At 46.7% G+C, this 18,880-nt stretch overlaps 1 protein-coding gene across 1 annotated transcript in view; it reads left to right on the forward strand.

Moving 5' to 3' along the window:
* Positions 1-18,880, forward strand: part of TCF7L1 (transcription factor 7 like 1) — a 159,044-nt gene that overhangs the window by 132,799 nt on the left and 7,365 nt on the right. Inside the window, 2 exon segments of the mRNA XM_058279001.2 lie at positions 3,104-3,187; positions 18,578-18,710. Coding sequence (XP_058134984.1) covers positions 3,104-3,187; positions 18,578-18,710 — 217 coding nt within the window.

Below are 18,880 nucleotides of genomic sequence, written 5' to 3' on the forward strand. Positions count from 1 at the left end.
GTCCAGTGCTTTTAACTCGCCAATGGCATTTGAATCCCGGTTTATTCATCTAGGAAGTCTATGCTCTGGGTAGGGAAAGAGATGGGTAGGGGTGGAAAGGGGGAGGAGAAAGGGCCAGCAGAGGATAGGAGCAGAGGTATGATGGAGGAGGTTGTTGGTGTGGGGGCGGGGACGTGGGGGGTATATGGGAATCTCTTATTTTTTTAATGTAACATTTTTTTGTGATGTATATATCTTCAAAAAAATACAATTTACAAAAACAATGGGGTGGGGGATAGGGTGTATAGGAACCTCTTATGTTTTTTATGTTGTGTAATATAACATTCTTTGTGATCTATTAACTTTAAAAATGTGTTTTATATATATATATATATATACACACACACACACACGGATGGGGGAAGGAGTGCAGGGTACCAGAGGGTCCAGAATGAAAAGTCTCTTTATTTAGGCCCCCAGCGCCCACTTCCTTCCCGTCACCTCCCTGGCACATCACTCCTGCTTTCTGTGCACTGGCACTTGGGGCATGTGCCCTTGGCTTGTCGCCCCTGCCTCTGGCACCACTGTGGAAGCCCAGCCCCTGCCCTCTCAGCCAGGGCTTGTGGTTGGTGAAGGGAGGAGGAGCCTCTGGGACACGGCCCCTCCTGCTTTCCTGCCCCGTGTGTAGGGAGCAAGGCCAAGTCATGTTTCCTTCCTGAACTTGAATGACCAGGGCAGAGATTGATTCAAATACTCCATTCTGTCTCTCACTGAAACTCTTCCTGGAGCGTCCATTTCTTACAAGAGCTTCAAGAATTCTGCAAGACTTGTTGGACCTTACACCTCAAGCACAACAAAAAGACTGAGCTTCATCTAAACTAAAAATTTTTGTGCATCAAAGGACGTTATCAAGAAAGGCAACCTACAAAATGGGAGAAAATATTTGGAAACCATATATTTGATAAGAGTTTTATATCCAGAGTATACAAAGATCTGCTTCAACTCAACAACAAAAGGATAAACTAATTTGAAAATGAGCAAAGGACTTGAATAGTTCTTTCTCCAGAGAAGATATACAAATACCCAATTAGCACGTGAAAATTTGCTCAACATCATTAGGCATTACAGAAATCAAATCAAAACCACACTGAACACTCTACCCACTAGAATGACATATTAATGAAAAAATGGAAAATAACAAGTGTTGACAAGGATATGAAGAAATAGGAACCCTCAAGAATTGTTGGTGAGAATGTAAAATGGTGCGGCCACTGTGGAAAACAGTTTTGGCAGATCCTCAGGAGGTTAAATCCACTTCTAGGTATACATCCTAAAGATTTGAAAGCAGGGATTCAGGCATATTTTGTCCACCAGTTTTCATCACAGCATTATTCACAACAGCCAAAAAGTGGGATCAACAAAATGTGATTTATATACATGCAAAGGAATATTAGTCGTAAAAAAAGAATAAAGTTCTGATATATGCTACAACAGAGATGAACCTTGAGAACATCAGAGTGCATGAAATAAGGCACACCACAAGAGGACAAATACTGCACGATCTCACTTATATGATATTACTGGAATATCAAATTCATAGGAACAGAAAGTAGATTACAGGGTGCCAGGGGCAGGATTGGGTGGGGAGAGGGGACAGCGTTTCTGTGAGGGGAGACAGGAGGTTTTGGCAGTGGATTCTGGTAATGGTAGCACAACATTGTGAATGTAATTAACACCACTGAATTGTATTAATATACTTGCGGGTGGCTCGAATGGGAAATTTCATGTTGTATACATGTTACCACAATAACACTATTTTTAAAAACTCAGAACTTTATAGCATGAAGAGTGAACACTAATGTAAATTATGGACTTTAGTTAGCAATATAATTATATTGGTTCATTAATTGTAACAAATTTACCACAATAATGCAAAATGTTACTAGAGAAAACTGTGTATGGGGGAGGGGAGCTGTATATGGGAACGCTAAGCTTTCTGTGTAATTTTTCTGTAAACCTAGAACTGCTCTAAAAAATAAAGTCTGTCCAAAAAAGAATTCTGCAGGAGGCTGTGTAGCTGGTCTGCTGCCCAGCAGCACCATATCAGCCTTGACCCTGAGACAACTTGTATGTGGCGGCCCCTGGCAAAGACTAATGATTTGTTTTTTGAAAATAATAGCTGTCATTTATCAAGTGTTTCCCACGTGGGAAACCCCTAATCCTCCCAGCAACCCGTGAAGTTAGTGATGATAGCCTTGCTTTACAGATGCAGAAACCAAGGCTCAGAGTGAAGTCACATGACCAGGGTCACAGGGCCAACACTGGCAAAGAGGAAAATCTGAATCCCTGCGTGCCGGACCCCAGGGTCCAGACGGGCCCCCTCTGTCTCTCTACTCCCTTCTAGGCTCTTGCCAAATCCTGCCATGCTAGGATGGAGAAGAGGCTTGTGGTTTAAAGAAAGTGTGTATATTGGGGGGGGGAGGTGATTTACTATTGGTTTTGCATTGGGTTTTGGGTTTTTTTTTGCAAGGACACAGGGGAGAGGGTGGAGTACTAGATTATCCTTTCAAGATTTAGAAACACTGTAATGAAATAAGATCAGCATTCTTGAGTATGGATAGCTGTTGGCGCTGTGCGTATGGCAAGGTGGTTTTTTACTCATTCATGCATTCATCAGATCCTTCCGGAGAGCCTGTTTCTTAGGGAGCACTGTGTGTGATATTCTAAGAGATGGAAATGAATTGGGCAGGATTACCACCTGGGAATCTCTGTCCCGGTGACAAGCCTTTCCTAGGGTAGGGTTGGCTTGAGTCTTGCAACTACGCTCCCTGAACTACTTCGATGAGTTGTGCTGGAATATATCAGCTCTTCTCCCCATTTAAAGGACTTGGTTGTCCTTTGATCCTCCCAAAATGATGGCAGGGGGTTAGTAGTGGATCTAAATGTGTGCTCTGCCCTCTTGTAATCTTTTGGCCCCAATGGCCCCAGTCCCAAGCTTGTGCAGTTAAAATGGCGGACCCTTTGGAGCCACCAGTAGCTCAGCTGCCAAGTCCTTCCCTGCTATCTTTCAACACACACGGGGCCTCCTCTCACCAGCTGCTTTGTGTATTCTGTCCCCATGTAGTACCTGCAGATGAAATGGCCCCTCCTCGACGTCCCCTCCAGCGCCACTGTCAAGGACACAAGGTCACCGTCTCCAGCTCACTTGGTAAGTCTGTTGCACCTTGAAGCTCTGACCTCTCCTGTCCCGGGGCTCTGCCTCCCTCCACCTTCCCCAAAGCCCATGAAGCTGATGACAGTGTTCTCCACACACGCGAGCACGGGAATGAAGAGCCGAGGGGGCAGAGGCTTGACAGCTCAGCTGTTACCAGGATGCTTCCCTGCCCCTTACACCTCACCACACACATGCATACTACCCAGCGGCCATATCTCCAGTATCGGCTAGTTGTCACTGCCTCCCCATTCTCCCCCAGTCCTTCTTCACTTCCAGGAGAGAGAGTGAGTTCACCAGCCAGATGACTGCCTCACATCTTTCCCCGCTCTCTTAGGAATCCTTCTGCCTGCTTGAGTTGGGCAAGGGATTTGTTCTCTCCTGCCGGAGCCCATTCAGCATTGCCTCCTCTTCTCACTCATAGCTGCGAAGCACCAGTAGAAGAGGCTCTTCTGGACGGGATGGTAGAGCAGGGAATTTATTACAAACACGTGCCAGCAAAAATCCTCCAGGGTAGCTTGAGACTGTTTAGCCAAGCCCTACGCAACACCACTCCCCAAAGGAAGGTCTGGAGGTAAGGGAGGGGGTCCAGGAGGCAGGAGAACGTGCCAAGGGCTGACATCAAGCGCGGATGTTCCTGGAACATGACCTTGCTGAGCTTTTCTAAAGACTTCGCAGCAGCCCTTGCTTTGAGACCCATAGCACCCACAAGCCTACTGGAGCTAGCCCACTCTACAGTGACTCTCAGAATCACAGAGGGTGTAGCTGGGAAAAAGCCTGGATCTGACATCTGCTTTTTAAAACTATATTAGGGGGGAGTGGATGCAGTCCCAGGATTGGTTCCTCCCAGTGCCTCCTAAAAGCAAAAAAACAAAAAAATCAGCTCTCACTGGGGAGGAAATGTAGCCCGGTGGTTGAGCACCTGCTTCCCATGTACAAGGTCCTGGGTTCATTCCCTGGCACCTCCTAAAAAAAAGCAAAACTGTATTATGGAAAGTTTCAAGTAATAAACAAAATTTGAGAGCTTTATGTCATGAATCCCCGTGTTCCCTTCACCCACATTTTTCTCCCACCACACTGGGTTGTTTTAAAGCAAATACTACTTCCTCTGATGCAGGACCTTTTAAGATATTCTGCAGGTCCTTGTTCATAAAAGTATAGAGTCTAGTTGAGGAGAAAGAAGATATGCCTGGAAAGGTGAAAAGATGACAGTGCTGTGAGCCTCTGTGAGCTCCACAAGTGAGACGTCCAGTGTAATGGGCAGAGCCGTGGGGGTGGACAAAGCTGTGCCCTGTGGAGTTCTCAAGCGCTTGTCACAGGCGCCCCGGGGGAGACAGGACAAGGACTGCTGTTTGACACGTTCGCTAGGAGGGGCTGAGGGACCCTGCAAGGAACAGTAAGTGGCAGGATAGCTGTCCCATCCGGGCTGCTCCTGAGAGGTGCAGACGTCTGGAAGGAGGTTCTGTGGCCTGTCGCCGGGCCACGTGGAGCCCATTGGCCAGAGCCACCACCCTGACTGAGGAGGACCCACGTCCCAAGCCAGTGCAGTGGCTCCTGGCCTCTCGACCCTTGGGGAAGATGAGCCTGAGGTCTAGGTGCCCTCTAGTGGTGCGAATCAGTCAGCCGTGGGTACGGAAGGTGTCGTCCTAGTCTACCCAAGAGGACCCGGGCCGTCCCCTCGGCCCACCACCGTGTCATTAACTGCATCCGGCTGCTGCCTGCCTCCCACCCATCACGTGCCATCTCCCCGGCCCACTCCCACGGATCCCAAAGGGCCCCCGTCTTCTGTCTACATGAGCTGTCTCAGCCTGGTCTCGAGTCTCCATCTACTTAAAACTAGCACACATGAGTTTCCCGCCTTTTCTTTTGCTCAGAGCAATCCTCCTCTGAAAAAGGAGGTGGAAACCCTCTGTCCAGGCTTCTTCCTCCCGTGCCTGTGGCCCCGTTTCCCTTCCAGTGGTTACGCCCGACCTCCCACAGGAGGGCCGCGTCTACCCCTCCACCGCCGCATCCTTCATCCCAGCCTGCTGCAGCCCCACTCGGCTCTCCAGTGGCCGCCTAAAAACTAAGTCCAGTCGTTTCCTCCACCCTTTCTCAACACAGGTGACCTCTAACGGGAGGTACGACCTTTTGCTTCCTGCGGTTCTCTTTTCATTGCTCCCCAGTCCTCTCTTAGCTTCCATTTTCTTTCTAGACCCTTCCCTTTCCCCCACCAAGTCAGCTACTCGCCATCATTAACCTCTATGTAAGTGACATAAAAATACATGAAATCCCTAAACTCTTAGCAAGGTTCTATACCCGTAGCTCCGAAGGCCAAGCAAACGTCCAGCCGTTGCTAACATGTGCTTTGGAAACAGTAACTCAACATTGCAGTGGAACAGGGCCTCCCAGTTTTGTCTCAGGACAGAGAAGTATGAACTGCTGCTATGTTAACGCTGAAGGTAGCAAAATGGATAATTTTATAGTAAATTGTGTGTTATCTTACTGTATATTGTAATATAAGAAACCGAAAACCAGCATCATGACTTAAGGAACATTTTTGAGAGAAAACTTTAAAATTAACTTGCAACCCTAAACATTGGGAGAAGACCATTTTTGAGTCAGAGCATCTCATTCCAGCTTCTGAGACACATGTGTGTGGCAGGAGCAAAGCCCGAGCCAGCTGGGGAGGAGGCGTTCCACTGGAGACTTTAATGCAGTGTGTTGAGATCCCAGCTCCACCTCTTGGTTTGTGAAGCTTCAGGCAAATTACCTCATCTTTCTTTGCCTCAATTTCTTTGTCTGTAAAATGAGAATTAGAAGAGGACTGACCTCAAAGAGTTGTGAAGAAAAGGAACCAGAGCGTTCAATGAGCAAAGAAGAGTGCTTAACCCAAAGCAAGCCGTCAGTAACTGCTAGCTTACCTCTACCACCACCATCACCGCCACTGTCACCAACGTCACGTACAAATGTTGTATGTATTTGAAATTTTCCATAATACAGGGGTTTTTTGGGTAGTTATTTAACTTTATTAAAATTTAAAATCTGAAAGTTGCAAAACGTATTATTTATCCAAACACCTGAGGAATGTTCAACTGGGCACAGTATCTTCACACAAACAATTTGAGGAAAGGCCAAGTTTAAGTTATAATCTTATAAAACATAAGGAATAACATAAAAGAAACCACCATTTAAACCATATATTCCTAGTAAATAGTTGCATTTGTACATAAAGTACATTGGTTTTCTAAAAAGAAAATGTATACATTCTTCTCCCTGGTGTACATTTTATTGGCATTTACAACAAATAGCCAATATTATTAGCACTGAATCTCATAGTTTATAAACACTGCACCTCCACTATCATCACCACCATCACCATCAGCACCACCAGGTCCACCACCATCAGCCACCAAAACTTTCACTACCACCACCTCCACCTCCACCTCCATCACCACCAACTCCACCACCACCAAGTCCACCTCCATCAGCCACCACAACCTTCACTACCTCCACCTCCACCTCCACCACCATCACCACCAACTCCACCACCACCAAGTCCACCTCCATCAGCCACCACAACCATCACTACCACCACCTCCACCTCCACCTCCACCACCACTACCACCACCAAGTCCACCTCCACCATCACTACCACCACCTCCACCTCCACCACCATCACCACCAACTCCACCACCACCAAGTACACCTCCATCAGCCACCACAATCATCACTACCACCACCTCCACCTCCACCTCCACCACCACTACCACCACCAAGTCCACCTCCACCATCACTACCACCACCTCCACCTCCACCACCATCACCACCAACTCCACCACCACCAAGTCCACCTCCATCAGCCACCACAACCATCACTACCACCACCTCCACCTCCACCTCCACCACCACTACCACTACCAAGTCCACCTCCACCACCACAACCACCACCAAGTCCACCACCACCATCACTATCACCACCTCCACCACCATCACCACCAACTCCACCACCACCAAGTCCACCTCCATCAGCCACCACAACCTTCACTACCTCCACCTCCACCTCCACCACCATCACCACCATCGCCATCACCACCACCAACTCCACCACCACCAAGTCCACCTCCATCAGCCACCACAACCATCACTACCACCACCTCCACCTCTACCACCATCATCACCATCACCACCACCAACTCCACCACCACCAAGTCCACCTCCATCAGCCACCACAACCTTCACTACCACCACCTCCACCTCCACCTCCACAACCACTACCACCACCAAGTCCACCACCACCATCACTATCACCACCTCCACCAACACCACTATCACTACCAGGACCACTATCACCATCAACTCTCCACCATCACCACCACCACCACCATATCTGTTTTTAAGACAGAAAGAACAGGGAAGCGGACTTGGCCCAATGGATGGGACGTCCACCTACCACATGGGAGGTCCGCGGTTCAAACCCCGGGCCTCCTTGACCCGTGTGGAGCTGGCCATGCACAGTGCTGATGCGCGCAAGGAGTGCCCTGCCACGCAGGGGTGTTCCCATGTAGGGGAGCCCCACGAGCAAGGAGTGCACCCCGTAAGGAGAGCCACCCAGCACGAAAGAAAGTGCAGCCTGCCCAGGAATGGCGCCGCACACACACGGAGAGCTGACACAGCAAGATGACGCAACAAAAAGAGACACAGATTCTCAGTTCTGCTGATAAGGATAGAAGCAGTCACAGAAGAACACACAGCGAATGGACACAGAGAGCAGATATTGGGGGGGGAGGGGAAAAGGGGAGAAAAATAAAATAAAAATCTTAAAAAAAAAAAAGGGGCGGGCAGAAAGAACAATTAGAATACCGCTTAATTAGCAGAGCAAAGAGGTAATAGAGGCCTGAACTAGGTGTCAGAATAAATGGACAGATTGCAATGGGTCTATAGAATTTAGCATCCAACTCCCCAAGGGTATGATTTAATTAGTCTAGGGTGCATCTGGTGTCATATTTTTTTAATGCTCTGCAGAGATTCTAATGTGTAGCCAGAATTGAGATTTATTGCCCTAATCAACTATGGGAGGCAAAGGGGAAGATGAAGCCAACTTATTGTGTGCTGATTTTCACTCAGAGCTGGAGGTACAAGTAGAACTTGAAGTCTTTTAGGATGTGGTCATGGAGGTTTGGGTGCTGGCTTTTTTTATTAGAAAATTTTAAACACTTGAGATTATGAAATTTATTTGAGAGTCATGAGTAAACTATTTTAAGAGGAGAAGGACACCTGGAAGAAAGAACAGCCTGCATGCTTGCAGAGATTTAGTGAATCATTTAGAACGTGTCTCTCTATCCAGGAAATGTGTATCAACAAGTCATAACTGGGCCAGGGTGGAGGGGTGAAGTTAAGTGTTATTATTAATTGGACTTTACTCCTTCACCGCGAGCTCTGAAAACTCATCAACATTATTTTCTGTGTAACTTTTGATAACAGATCACTGCAATCTCCTTGCTTGGGACTTTTATCTGGAGCCCTTCCCACGGCTGCACGTGCCTGGCCACATCTGCCCCTGCGCTTTCCCAGCCATGCAGTACAAATATATGTGCTTCAGCGTATACCCACCATGAAAACATCTGTTTACCTGCACCTCTCATAGTACCTGGCACGGAGTAGTTCTAGGAGCGTTTGTTGAATGACTGAAAGATTGACTTGGTCTGGTAAAAGATTGATGCCCCTTCTAAACCCCTCCCTCCCTGCCAGCTCTAATTCCTCTTCTCATTCAGAATTTTTTTTTTACCATTAAAAAGAAAATTCCTGGGGAGCAGTTGTAGCTTAGTGGTTGAGCATCGGCTTCCCACATACAAGGTCCTGGGTTCAATCCCCTGTGCCTCCTTTAAAAAAAAAAAAAAGGAAAGAAAGAAAATTCCTTCTTTGAAACCATGCACTGTGTAGAAAATTTGGAAAACGCTAAAAGGAAAAGGGGGGGGAATGGGAAGACCCCTAATTCCACATCCCACAAACGTTTTGTTAGACCACATGTCCTTCTCTTGTGTGTTTGTGCATGCCCCTGTGACTGGGTTTCTCCGTGGTGACCAAACCCCTCCTCTCCAGGCAGATGCTAAATAAATGCTATTCCAAGTCCCAGGCAGGTGGGACCAAGGGCCCAGAGGAGGATTAATTAATCCAGGTCACTTGGAAAGGGTTGCAGTTCTCCAAAAAATTTAGATGGGTTTAATCCTGTTTTTTAGAAGGTGGTTGTATTTTCAGTGTTACTTTTAAAATATATATATATAAATTTCTGCTGTTAGACTGAGCATCCAGAATCCAAAGACAGAGAGGGGCACAGGGATCTAATTTAGGGATTAGAGGTGGGGGAGGATGCAGGGGCAAAAAATATCTACCAGCCTTGGAACTCTGCCCCCTTTCTTTTCCAAGGTGCCTTTTTTTTTTTTTTTAAGATTTATTTATTTACCCCCCCACACACACACACCAGTTGTTTGCGGTCACTGTCTGCTCTCTGTGTCCATTTGCTGTGTCTCTCTCTGTCTGCTCATCTTCTCTTTAGGAGTTAGCGGGAACCAAACCCAGGATCTCCCATGTGGAAGAGAGGCATTCAGTCACCTGAGCCACCTCAGCTCCCTGACCTGTTGTGTCCCTCATTGTCTTCCCTCTTTTGTGTCTCTTTTGTTGCATCATCTTGTTCCATCAGCTCCCGCCCCTGCCCGCCACGCCAGCTCACCTTCTCCCAGAGGCACCAGGAACTGAACCCAAGACCTCCCATATGGCTTGAGCCACATCTGCTTCCCCCTAGTTGCCTTTTCATTAAACGTTTTTTTTAAATTGATAGACATGTCAGTTCCCAGTTTTTGTGCTACAGTGAACTTCCTTGTACAAGTACCTTGGTGTATATGCACACGTTTTTTTTTTTAGGGATAATTTATATACAGTAAGATCCACCCAAGTATATCATTCTGTGAGATTGGACAAACTCCTGCAGTCATGTATTCACCATGTCCAAGATGCAGAGCAGTTCCATCTTCCCCCGCATTCCTGCGTCCCTCTGGGGTCGTCCCCCCTCAGCACCCCAAGCCCTGACACAGCCCCTGATCTGTTTACTGTCCCTAGGGGTCTGCTGTTCCAGAATGTCATGGAAATGAAATCATGCAGCATGTAACCTTCCGAGTCTGGCTTCTTTCACTTAGCACAATGCCTTTGAAATCCATCCATGCCGTCACGCATCTCAATAGTTTGTTGCTTTTTATTGCCAAGTGCAGTATTCCGTTATGTGGATATACTACAGTTTGTTTATCCAGTCACCAATTGAAGGACATTTGGGTTGTTTCCAGTTTTTGAGAATTAGTAAAAGCTGCTATTAATGTTCCCATATAGGCTTTTGAGTGAACATACATTTTCATTTCTCTTGGGTAACTACCTACCTAAGAGTGGGGTTGCTTTATATGCAACTGGCAAGCCCTTTTCCAAAGTGGCTGTATGGTTTTTCTTTCCTACGAGGAGTAGATTTAAGTTCTAATTGCTTCATATCCTTGCCAACATTTGGTAGTATCAATCTTTTTTATTTTATATATCTGTAAAGTTTGTTTTTGTTTTTTAAAAAAAAAAGGACTGGAAAGATTTAAATAGTTGCTGCCTCTGTGAAATGGAGAGGAAAATAGGACAGGAGAGTGATTTAAGGTGATTTAAGCTTTCTGTCATGTTTATTTGAGAAAAAATAAAATAGTAATTGATCCTACATGATGAATTCTTTAGACTTTCTCTGTATTTCTCAAACAAGAGTTTGTATACTTTGTGTGTTAAGTCAGCTATTTCTTTGTTAAGCTGCATAACAAACAAAATTCAGGAGCTTACAACCACAAACATTTCTTTTTCTCACCCATAGACCATGCCTCATCGGGGGAAGGGGAGCTCACTTGGGGGTTAGGGTTAGGTTCAGGTCTCCTTCACATGTCCCCCCTTCTGGGACCAGTGGCTTCTCAGGGTATGTGGCCAGGGCATTTAAAGCTCCCCTTCGCTTTTTAATTGTCAGAGTAGTGAATTTTTAATAGTAAATAAAAGAAGGCACACTATGTTTCTAGGATTTTTTTTCTAAGATTATTTATTTATATCTCTCCCCTTCCTCCCCTGCCCTGTCCCAGTTGTCTGTTCTCTGTGTCCATTCGCTGCGTCGTCTTTGTCCGCTTCTGTTGTCAGCGACATGGGAATCTGTGTTTCTTTTTGTTGCGTCATCTTGTTGTGTCAGCTCTCCGTGTGTGTGCGGTGCCATTCCTGGGCAGGCTGCACTTTCTTTCGTGCTGGGTGGCTCTCCTTACGGGGTGCACTCCTTGCTCGTGGGGCTCCCCTACGCGGGGGACACCCCTGCATGGCAGGGCACTCCTTGTGGGCATCAGCACTGCGCATGGGCCAGCTCCACACGGGTCAAGGAGGCCCGGGGTTTGAACCACGGACCTCTCATGTGGTAGACGGATGCCCTAACCACTGGGCCAAGTCTGCCACCTCAAGGATATTTTCAACATCATCTAAGTTGTCTGATTTATTTGACAATTTTTTGTTGTATTATAATCCTTTTTATTTCTGTCAGGTGGGTTGTAATGTCACCACTTTCATTACTGATTTTAGTACATTTAGTCTTTTCTCCTATATTCATCAATTCATCTATAGGTTTTTCAATTTTGTTGATCTTTTCAAAGAACCACTTTTAGTTTTGTTGATTTGATTGTTTTTCTATTCCGTTTCTTTCTTCTCCAGTCTAATCATTATGATTTCCTTCCTTCTGGTAGGTTTGTGTTTAGTTTGCTCTTTTTTTGTATCCCCTTCTCGTCTCGTCTACTAATATTCCATTGGCCAAAGCAAGTCACAAGGGCAACCCTGACATCCATAGGACAAGGGAGGAAAGCAAGAAGTGTGAATAAAGAATTAAACTGATCACATTTGGCTGCGTCCTGACCTGCTGGTCTTGTTTAGCATTTGGAAGCCTTCACTGAACACACTCTGTAAAGAGGAAAAAATTATCGTTGCCAGTGTTAGTGCTAGCGACAATCTTATCCAACTGCCTTTTGCCGTAGGAGGGCCCCTTTGCAGGATCGTGATTGGAATTTCTCCTGGCTACCGTCTTTTCAGATATTAGAAAGACCTGCTAAGAGAATGTAGATGCTGGCAGCATTTTACTCACCATTTTTTGTCAGGGCCGTGGTTCTCTAGCTTTAGCAGGCATCAGAATCCCCTACAGGGCTTGTTAGAACAAAGATTGCTGTGTCCTCCACCCACACTTTCTGGTGTCATTTGGGTGTGGCCTGGGCATTGGGAGTTTGAAATCTCTCCAGGTAATTCCAACTTTGCAGCCAAGGGGAGATCCACTTCTAGGACTGTGGCTCTCAGACTTTCACAGCCACCAGCCTCACCCAGAAGGCATCCTGAAGCAGATGGCCGCGCCCCACTCCCGAGCCTGATTCTGGAGTCTGGGGTGTGGGGGTGATACTGAGAATCTGCACAGTTAGATCCTGAGGCTCTGGTCCGGGGGTCCCACTTGGAGAGCCAACCACAGGCCCACGGGCATTGTCAGCACTGAAAAGAGAAAGCACCCTACTGGGGGTTGTGTGGGTCTGCTTTCAGAAGCAAGTCGGAGAGCTTCATGTGAAATGAGCAAATGATTTTGCTCAGCACACCAGCTCTACTTAGAAACATTTATTGGGAGTTCCCACTTAAGATCGTTTAGGGAAGCAGACCTGGCTCAACTGATAGTGCGTCCATCTACCATATGGAGGGTCCAGGGTTCGAGCCCCAGGGCCTCCTGACCCATGCGGTGAGCCGGCCCATGCGCAGTGCTGCCATGCGCAAGGAGTGCTGTGCCATGCAGGGGTGTCCCCCACATAAGGGAGCCCCACACACAAGGAGTGCGCCCAGTAAGGAGAGCCACCCAGCGTGAAAAAAGCGCAGCCCACCCAGTAGTGGCACTGCACACATGGAGAGCTGATGTGGCAAGATGACACAAAAAAGAGATGTGGTTTCCCAGTTCTGCCGGATAATGCAAGCGGATACAGAAGAACACTCAGCTAATGGACACAGAGAGCAGACAACGGACGCGGAAAGGGGAGAGAAATAAAACAAATCTTAAAAAAATAAAATCGTTTATAGCTTCTCCTCTCTTCCCTCCCACATAGCAGTCAGTGTAGACCGGAAAACTCCAAAATTCATAATGTAGGCCGTTTACCACTCTGAACTACCTCCTATACTGATCTCAACTCTCATTCCACAGTATTCACTTTTTTGGATTTAATTTTAAATTTTCAGAAAAGTTGAGAGAATAATACAAGGAACTCCCATATCCCCTTTCTCCAGATTCCCTAAATTTTCCCTCTGTACTTGGTGGCTTTCTCTCTCTCTCCTCTCTTTTTTTCCTCCCTAACCAGTCTGAGAATAAGTTGGAGACATTGTCTCTTTACCTAAACCCTTTAGTTGTACCTAAGAACAAAGACATTTCATATTATCATATGATATCATCTAATCCACAATCTATATTCAGATTCTGGGCGAACGTTCTAATAATACCTGTTAAGTGTGTTTGTGTGTGTGCGTGCACGTGTTTTTCCTAGTCCAGGTTGCACCCCAGGATCATGCGTTGCAGTTCGTTGTCTTGTCTCTTTAGTATCTTTTAACCTAGAGGATTCCCTGAGCCTTTCCGTGACTTTCTTGATCTTGATGCTTTCTAAGAAGTGTAGGCCAGCTACGGGCAAATGTCCCTCAATTTGGGTGTGTCCGATGTTTCCTCAAGAAGGGATCTGGGTTGTGCATCTTGGGCGGGAATCCCACTGAGCTGAGGTGTGTCTTTCTCAGCTCCTGCCCTCAGGATGTCCGTTTGTTGCAGCAGTGGGGTGTGAGCCTGGGCCTCTGCTCTCAGGTGGGGTCTGCCGTGTGCTTCTCCTGGAGTGTCACTGCTTTTCCCTTTGTAATTAATACGGGGTTTGTAAGGAGAGACTTGGAAGCTACATAAATGTCCCATTTCTTATCGAACTTTCACCCACTAGGCTTAGCCGACATCGATGATTTTCTACCTCCCTCATCCCTGATGTCAGTTTCTGCTCTTGAGGTTAAGCTTCCTTGAGATGGTCCCTGGGCTCTCCCAGATCACTCATCTTTCTATAAAGCAGCATAACAATGGGGTAAGTCAAATTTGTGCCATTGAGAACAATGGTGAAAAAGATGACGATGGATACAAGGGAGAGAACCTGACAAACCAGTCTGCAAATAGTGCTCCTGAAGAAGAGAACAAAGCAAATGAAAACGAGAAAAGGCAACGAGTGGAGAGCAAAACCACATTTTAAAAACAAAACTTTGAATTTAGAGGTCAAAAGAGCTCACCTGAATTCCCTCAACGTCAGTGAAAACTGATATTCACGTAGACACATCCTAGCAGCCGTTGGAATTTCACCGGGTTTAAACTTTTTTTTTCAGGTAAACATCTATGCAGAATAAAAAGGGGCTAGTGCCAAAGGAACAAAAATAAAGGGAACCTAAAGATTCCCTTTTTCAATCTGTAAATGCCAGCGAACAATGGGAAATGGAGAGTTTTGATAAGAAAAGGTTATACCCAAGAATTGCATCCCCGGGCCAACTTGCAAAGACTGCAGAAATCAACCTGAGGAGCAGGTGTAGCTCAGTGGTTGAGCACCTGCTTCCCATGTATGACGTCCCAGGTTCAATCCCCAGCCCCCAGTACCTCAAAAAAAAAAAAAGAAAAGTTGATTTCACAAGGGAAAACTACCTAAAGTTGACAAATAGATCTGCAGGTTTAGTTTATTTTGTGACATTTATGTAAATAATTACTAATAAAATACATTTTGATCAAATTAAAAGGAAAAGGGAGAGAGCCATGAGGATAGAGACAGGTGGCCAGAGAATGGTGAAACGTCCACAAACTGGCATGTGAGGAAAACAAAATAGAGGGGCCTCCAGGAAACCAAGTGGTTGTCTTGCAATACTCGGTGGCTTCCTCGGGGGGCAGGGGTTTAAAGAGAGAGTGTTGGCTTAGACCAGCTCTCGAGAGAGACCAAAACAGCCGAGCAACACCTGAGCTAGGGGGGAGCTGGACTGGAGCCTGTGCAGGGGGCGGAGGTCCAAGATGGCCCTGAGGTGCTCTTCCTCGGGTCTGCCTGGACTCGGCTCCCTTGCTGAGCCTGTTGGTGGTACTGGGCTCATCTCCTGCAGCTGTTGTATTCCTCCCCCCCTGGCCTGAGTTGCTGCTACCAACACCTAGCCCCTGGGTGCAGCTGAAGAGAGAAGAGAGGAACTCTTGCTGGGACGGTAGCCTCCCAAGAGAGCTTTCCCTTGGGCAGCCCAGGAGAAAGGAATCCTGCTTCTCCAGACCAGAGACCAGTCAGTATTTACTTACCTTGTTCCTTCTGTGAGCCCATCGTCATCCCCTCCCCGTCCGTTTTCTGGACAATGATGCCACCTAATGGGGACCGAGAATAACTCAGAGGGCATTGGAGTGAGTCTCCCTTGACGTTCAAATGTTCCCCTGCTTTGGAACCCTGCCACCGCTCAGTGCTGTCGAACAGCTTCTGATGAGGCCAAACTGCACAGCACACGGGCGGTCAGGATTGCAGAGGACCGTGTGCTGTTCTAAGATGGACGGCCAGAAACGAAGTGTGTGTCAATAAAAAGCAGATGGACAGGAAGTCAGAAGGAAAGAGAGTATGTTACCAAAACGAGAATAATTACTGGGTTAAGATGGTGTGGTTGTGTTTTCTAAGTGCTTTTTGTGATGTAGTGATAGTTACATTTTTTTGAATTGGTGTTATTTATATTTCGAAAATAGCTAATGATAATGAAAGTAAAATTGGAAAATGCAGCAAGGGAGACAATGAAAGTAAAGACCTATCGTTCTGTTCCTCAGAGACCCGCCGTTTGCATGTTGGTGTGCTTCTATTTAGTCTTACTGAAAAAATTATAATTTAAATAGATTATAAATTATATTTAATTATAAATTTAATTATAAATTAAATAGATTGTAACCCTTCTATGTAATTCTTTCGTAATTTTTTATCACTTTCATGTATTGCTCTTACAATACTAAAAATCACCCTTTAGAAAAGGCAGTTTACAGGAACACCCAATGCATAGCTTAGGTGCACTGGGTGTTCCTGCAACTTTTGACTGTAAAATAAGATTTTTATTCTTGATTTGTGCTCTAAGTTCATATGTGCAGAGACATCATAAACAGTAAGTGAACGGTCAGTGCAGTCAGAAGGATGCAGTTTGAATGTTTATTATGCAGCATCAAACGAGCTGACCCGGGAGGAAAAGGAAGTTGGGAGAGGTGAGGTATATTTCCACCACCGGGCCCAGCCATGGGGCAATTTCCTGGGAGGTTGTGGTCGTGACTGTCCGAATTCTCTGCCTCTACTCCAAAAGTGGAGCAAGACTGTCAGATATGCCTCCCTAGGAAATGCATAGATGGGGTTGGCACTGTGAGCACCAAACGGGCACCACGTTGAAGGAAAAGGGGCTCGTGAACTCTGAAATCAACATTTCCAACGGGAGGACAGCAGTGTGGATGTCTGGCCTTAGTCCTGTGTCCAAATCGCCATGTGGTTTTAAACATCTCCTCCTCCCCTTGTAACTCAGGTACCTTATCATCAAAAATGTGGGAGCAGGTGTGGCTCGAGCAGTTGAGCACCTGCTTCCCACGTGGGGGATCCCGGGTTCAGTTCCGGTGCCTCCTAAAAACAAAACAAACAAGAAAACCAACTCTGGGGAGCCGATGTGGCTCAGTGGTTGAGTGTGGCTTCCCATATATTAGGTCCTGGGTTCAGTACCCAGTCCCCATACCTCAACAACAACAACCCCAAAGAAGGTACTATCTGTCCTTTCTTTCTGACGGATAGGGTTTTTTGTTTTTGTTTTTAGCATATAGTGTAGGTGCTCAATAAATTGCAGCTATTTTTATAATAAAAATTTTTATTGTTGAGTCAAATGAGGTTTTAAAAATGAGGCATTAGTACAGTTTACCAGTTTCAGGATGCACAGATTTTTCCAATTTTAACATCTCTGAAATCAGGGTGTGTCACTAACAGGCGAGCTTTCCTTTTTTACGAGTTATATAAACTAATGGTGCTCCTTACCTTAGTGGTGTCTTAAGTCAAACGAAATGGGTGGTTAGGCTGGCAGAGTGATCTCGGGGCTCTCGGGCCATGTCCGTGAAGCCTGAACATAATAGCTGGTTCCACGAGGTCCAGCAATGGCAGTTCCCTTCCGCTCGGTCCCCCGTCTCTCTCACCACGGACTTGCACTTGAGAGCCGCTGCTGTGATGTTTATTTGGAAACCTTTTTCAGACCACTGAGATTACACAGAGCACAGTCAATAATTCAGCAGCCCATGGTGTGGTGTTTTTTTTTTTTTTTAACTATTTCTTTTCCTTATTTTTAAAGAAGTTTTAGATTATACAAAAGTTACATTGAAAATATAGGAGATTCCCATATACCCAATCCTCCTCCTCCCCCACTTTCCTCTGTGGATAATATCGCTCACTAGTGTGGTACATTGGTTACAGTTGATGAACACATGTTGAAGCATTGCTGCTAACCATGGGCTATAGTTTACATTATGGTTACACTTTGCACCACACAATTTTACAGGTTTTGACAGAATGTAAAATGGCCTGTATCCGTCATTGCAGTGTCATTCTGGACAATTCCAATGTCCCCAAATTGCCTCTTGTTACACCTGTTCTTCCCTCTCCCGCTCTCAGGACCTCTGGTGGCCACTGTCTTTATATCAGTGTTACAAGTTCGTCCATTACTAGAATAATAATAAGTCTACTTTAGTCCATGGTTGTATTCCCGCTTAGGTTTCTTCATTCCTCAATCTTGAGGATTGTAGGGTGGTGATGCCCGCTCAGTTTCCGATGGAGAGGGGGCTTAGAGCCCGTGGAGCTGACGGCTGGAACTGTTTGGCTTGCAGCTGCAGATGCTCTTTGCTTTGGGGGATGGGGGCTGTTCATCATCATCATTTTGTTGGTTATCCTGGGTGAGTCCGGTGGACGGGAGAGTAGGTGCTGGCTGCAGCTCTGCTGAGATTCAGGGCTCACCCACATTTGAGCAGATCAAAGACTGAAGTCCCCGGGACATCTGTTTAATGGGTACGGCGCTCATCACGAGCCCGTGCACTCAGCACTGCGCAGGACAGAGCCGGTTTGGGCCAGATGTGCTGGAGGCAGCCGTGCTCCCTGCCCTGACCACGTCGGTCCCCTCTGTGTGGCTTGGCGTGCTCCCCTCCCTCCTCAGGCTGGTGCAGGGGCTGGCTCGGCCGTCGCGTGGATGGTGCCCAGATGCAGCCCGCGGCAGCTGCAGCCCCCCTCGGCCCTCGGCCACGTTCCGAGGCTTTGTCTCTCTGTCTTTCAGTCTAATAAAGTCCCTGTTGTGCAGCACCCACATCACATGCACCCGCTGACGCCCCTCATCACCTACAGCAACGACCACTTCTCCCCCGGCTCGCCTCCCACACACCTGTCCACGGAGATTGACCCAAAGACAGGTGAGTCGTCGCCGGCAGGCCTCTCTCCCGGGGGCCCAGCGCCCTCGGAGCAGGCAGTCCTGGCTTCAGAGCTGGTTTCGGCCTCTCCGGCGTCTTGTGACCTTCCCGATAAACCCAAGCCTCTTGGGTGTCTTCGTCTTGGCCTTACCTAAGGTCATTTTGAGGATTAA

This window comes from Dasypus novemcinctus, chromosome 17, assembly GCF_030445035.2.
Source record: "Dasypus novemcinctus isolate mDasNov1 chromosome 17, mDasNov1.1.hap2, whole genome shotgun sequence".
Classification (NCBI taxonomy): Eukaryota; Metazoa; Chordata; class Mammalia; order Cingulata; family Dasypodidae; genus Dasypus; species Dasypus novemcinctus.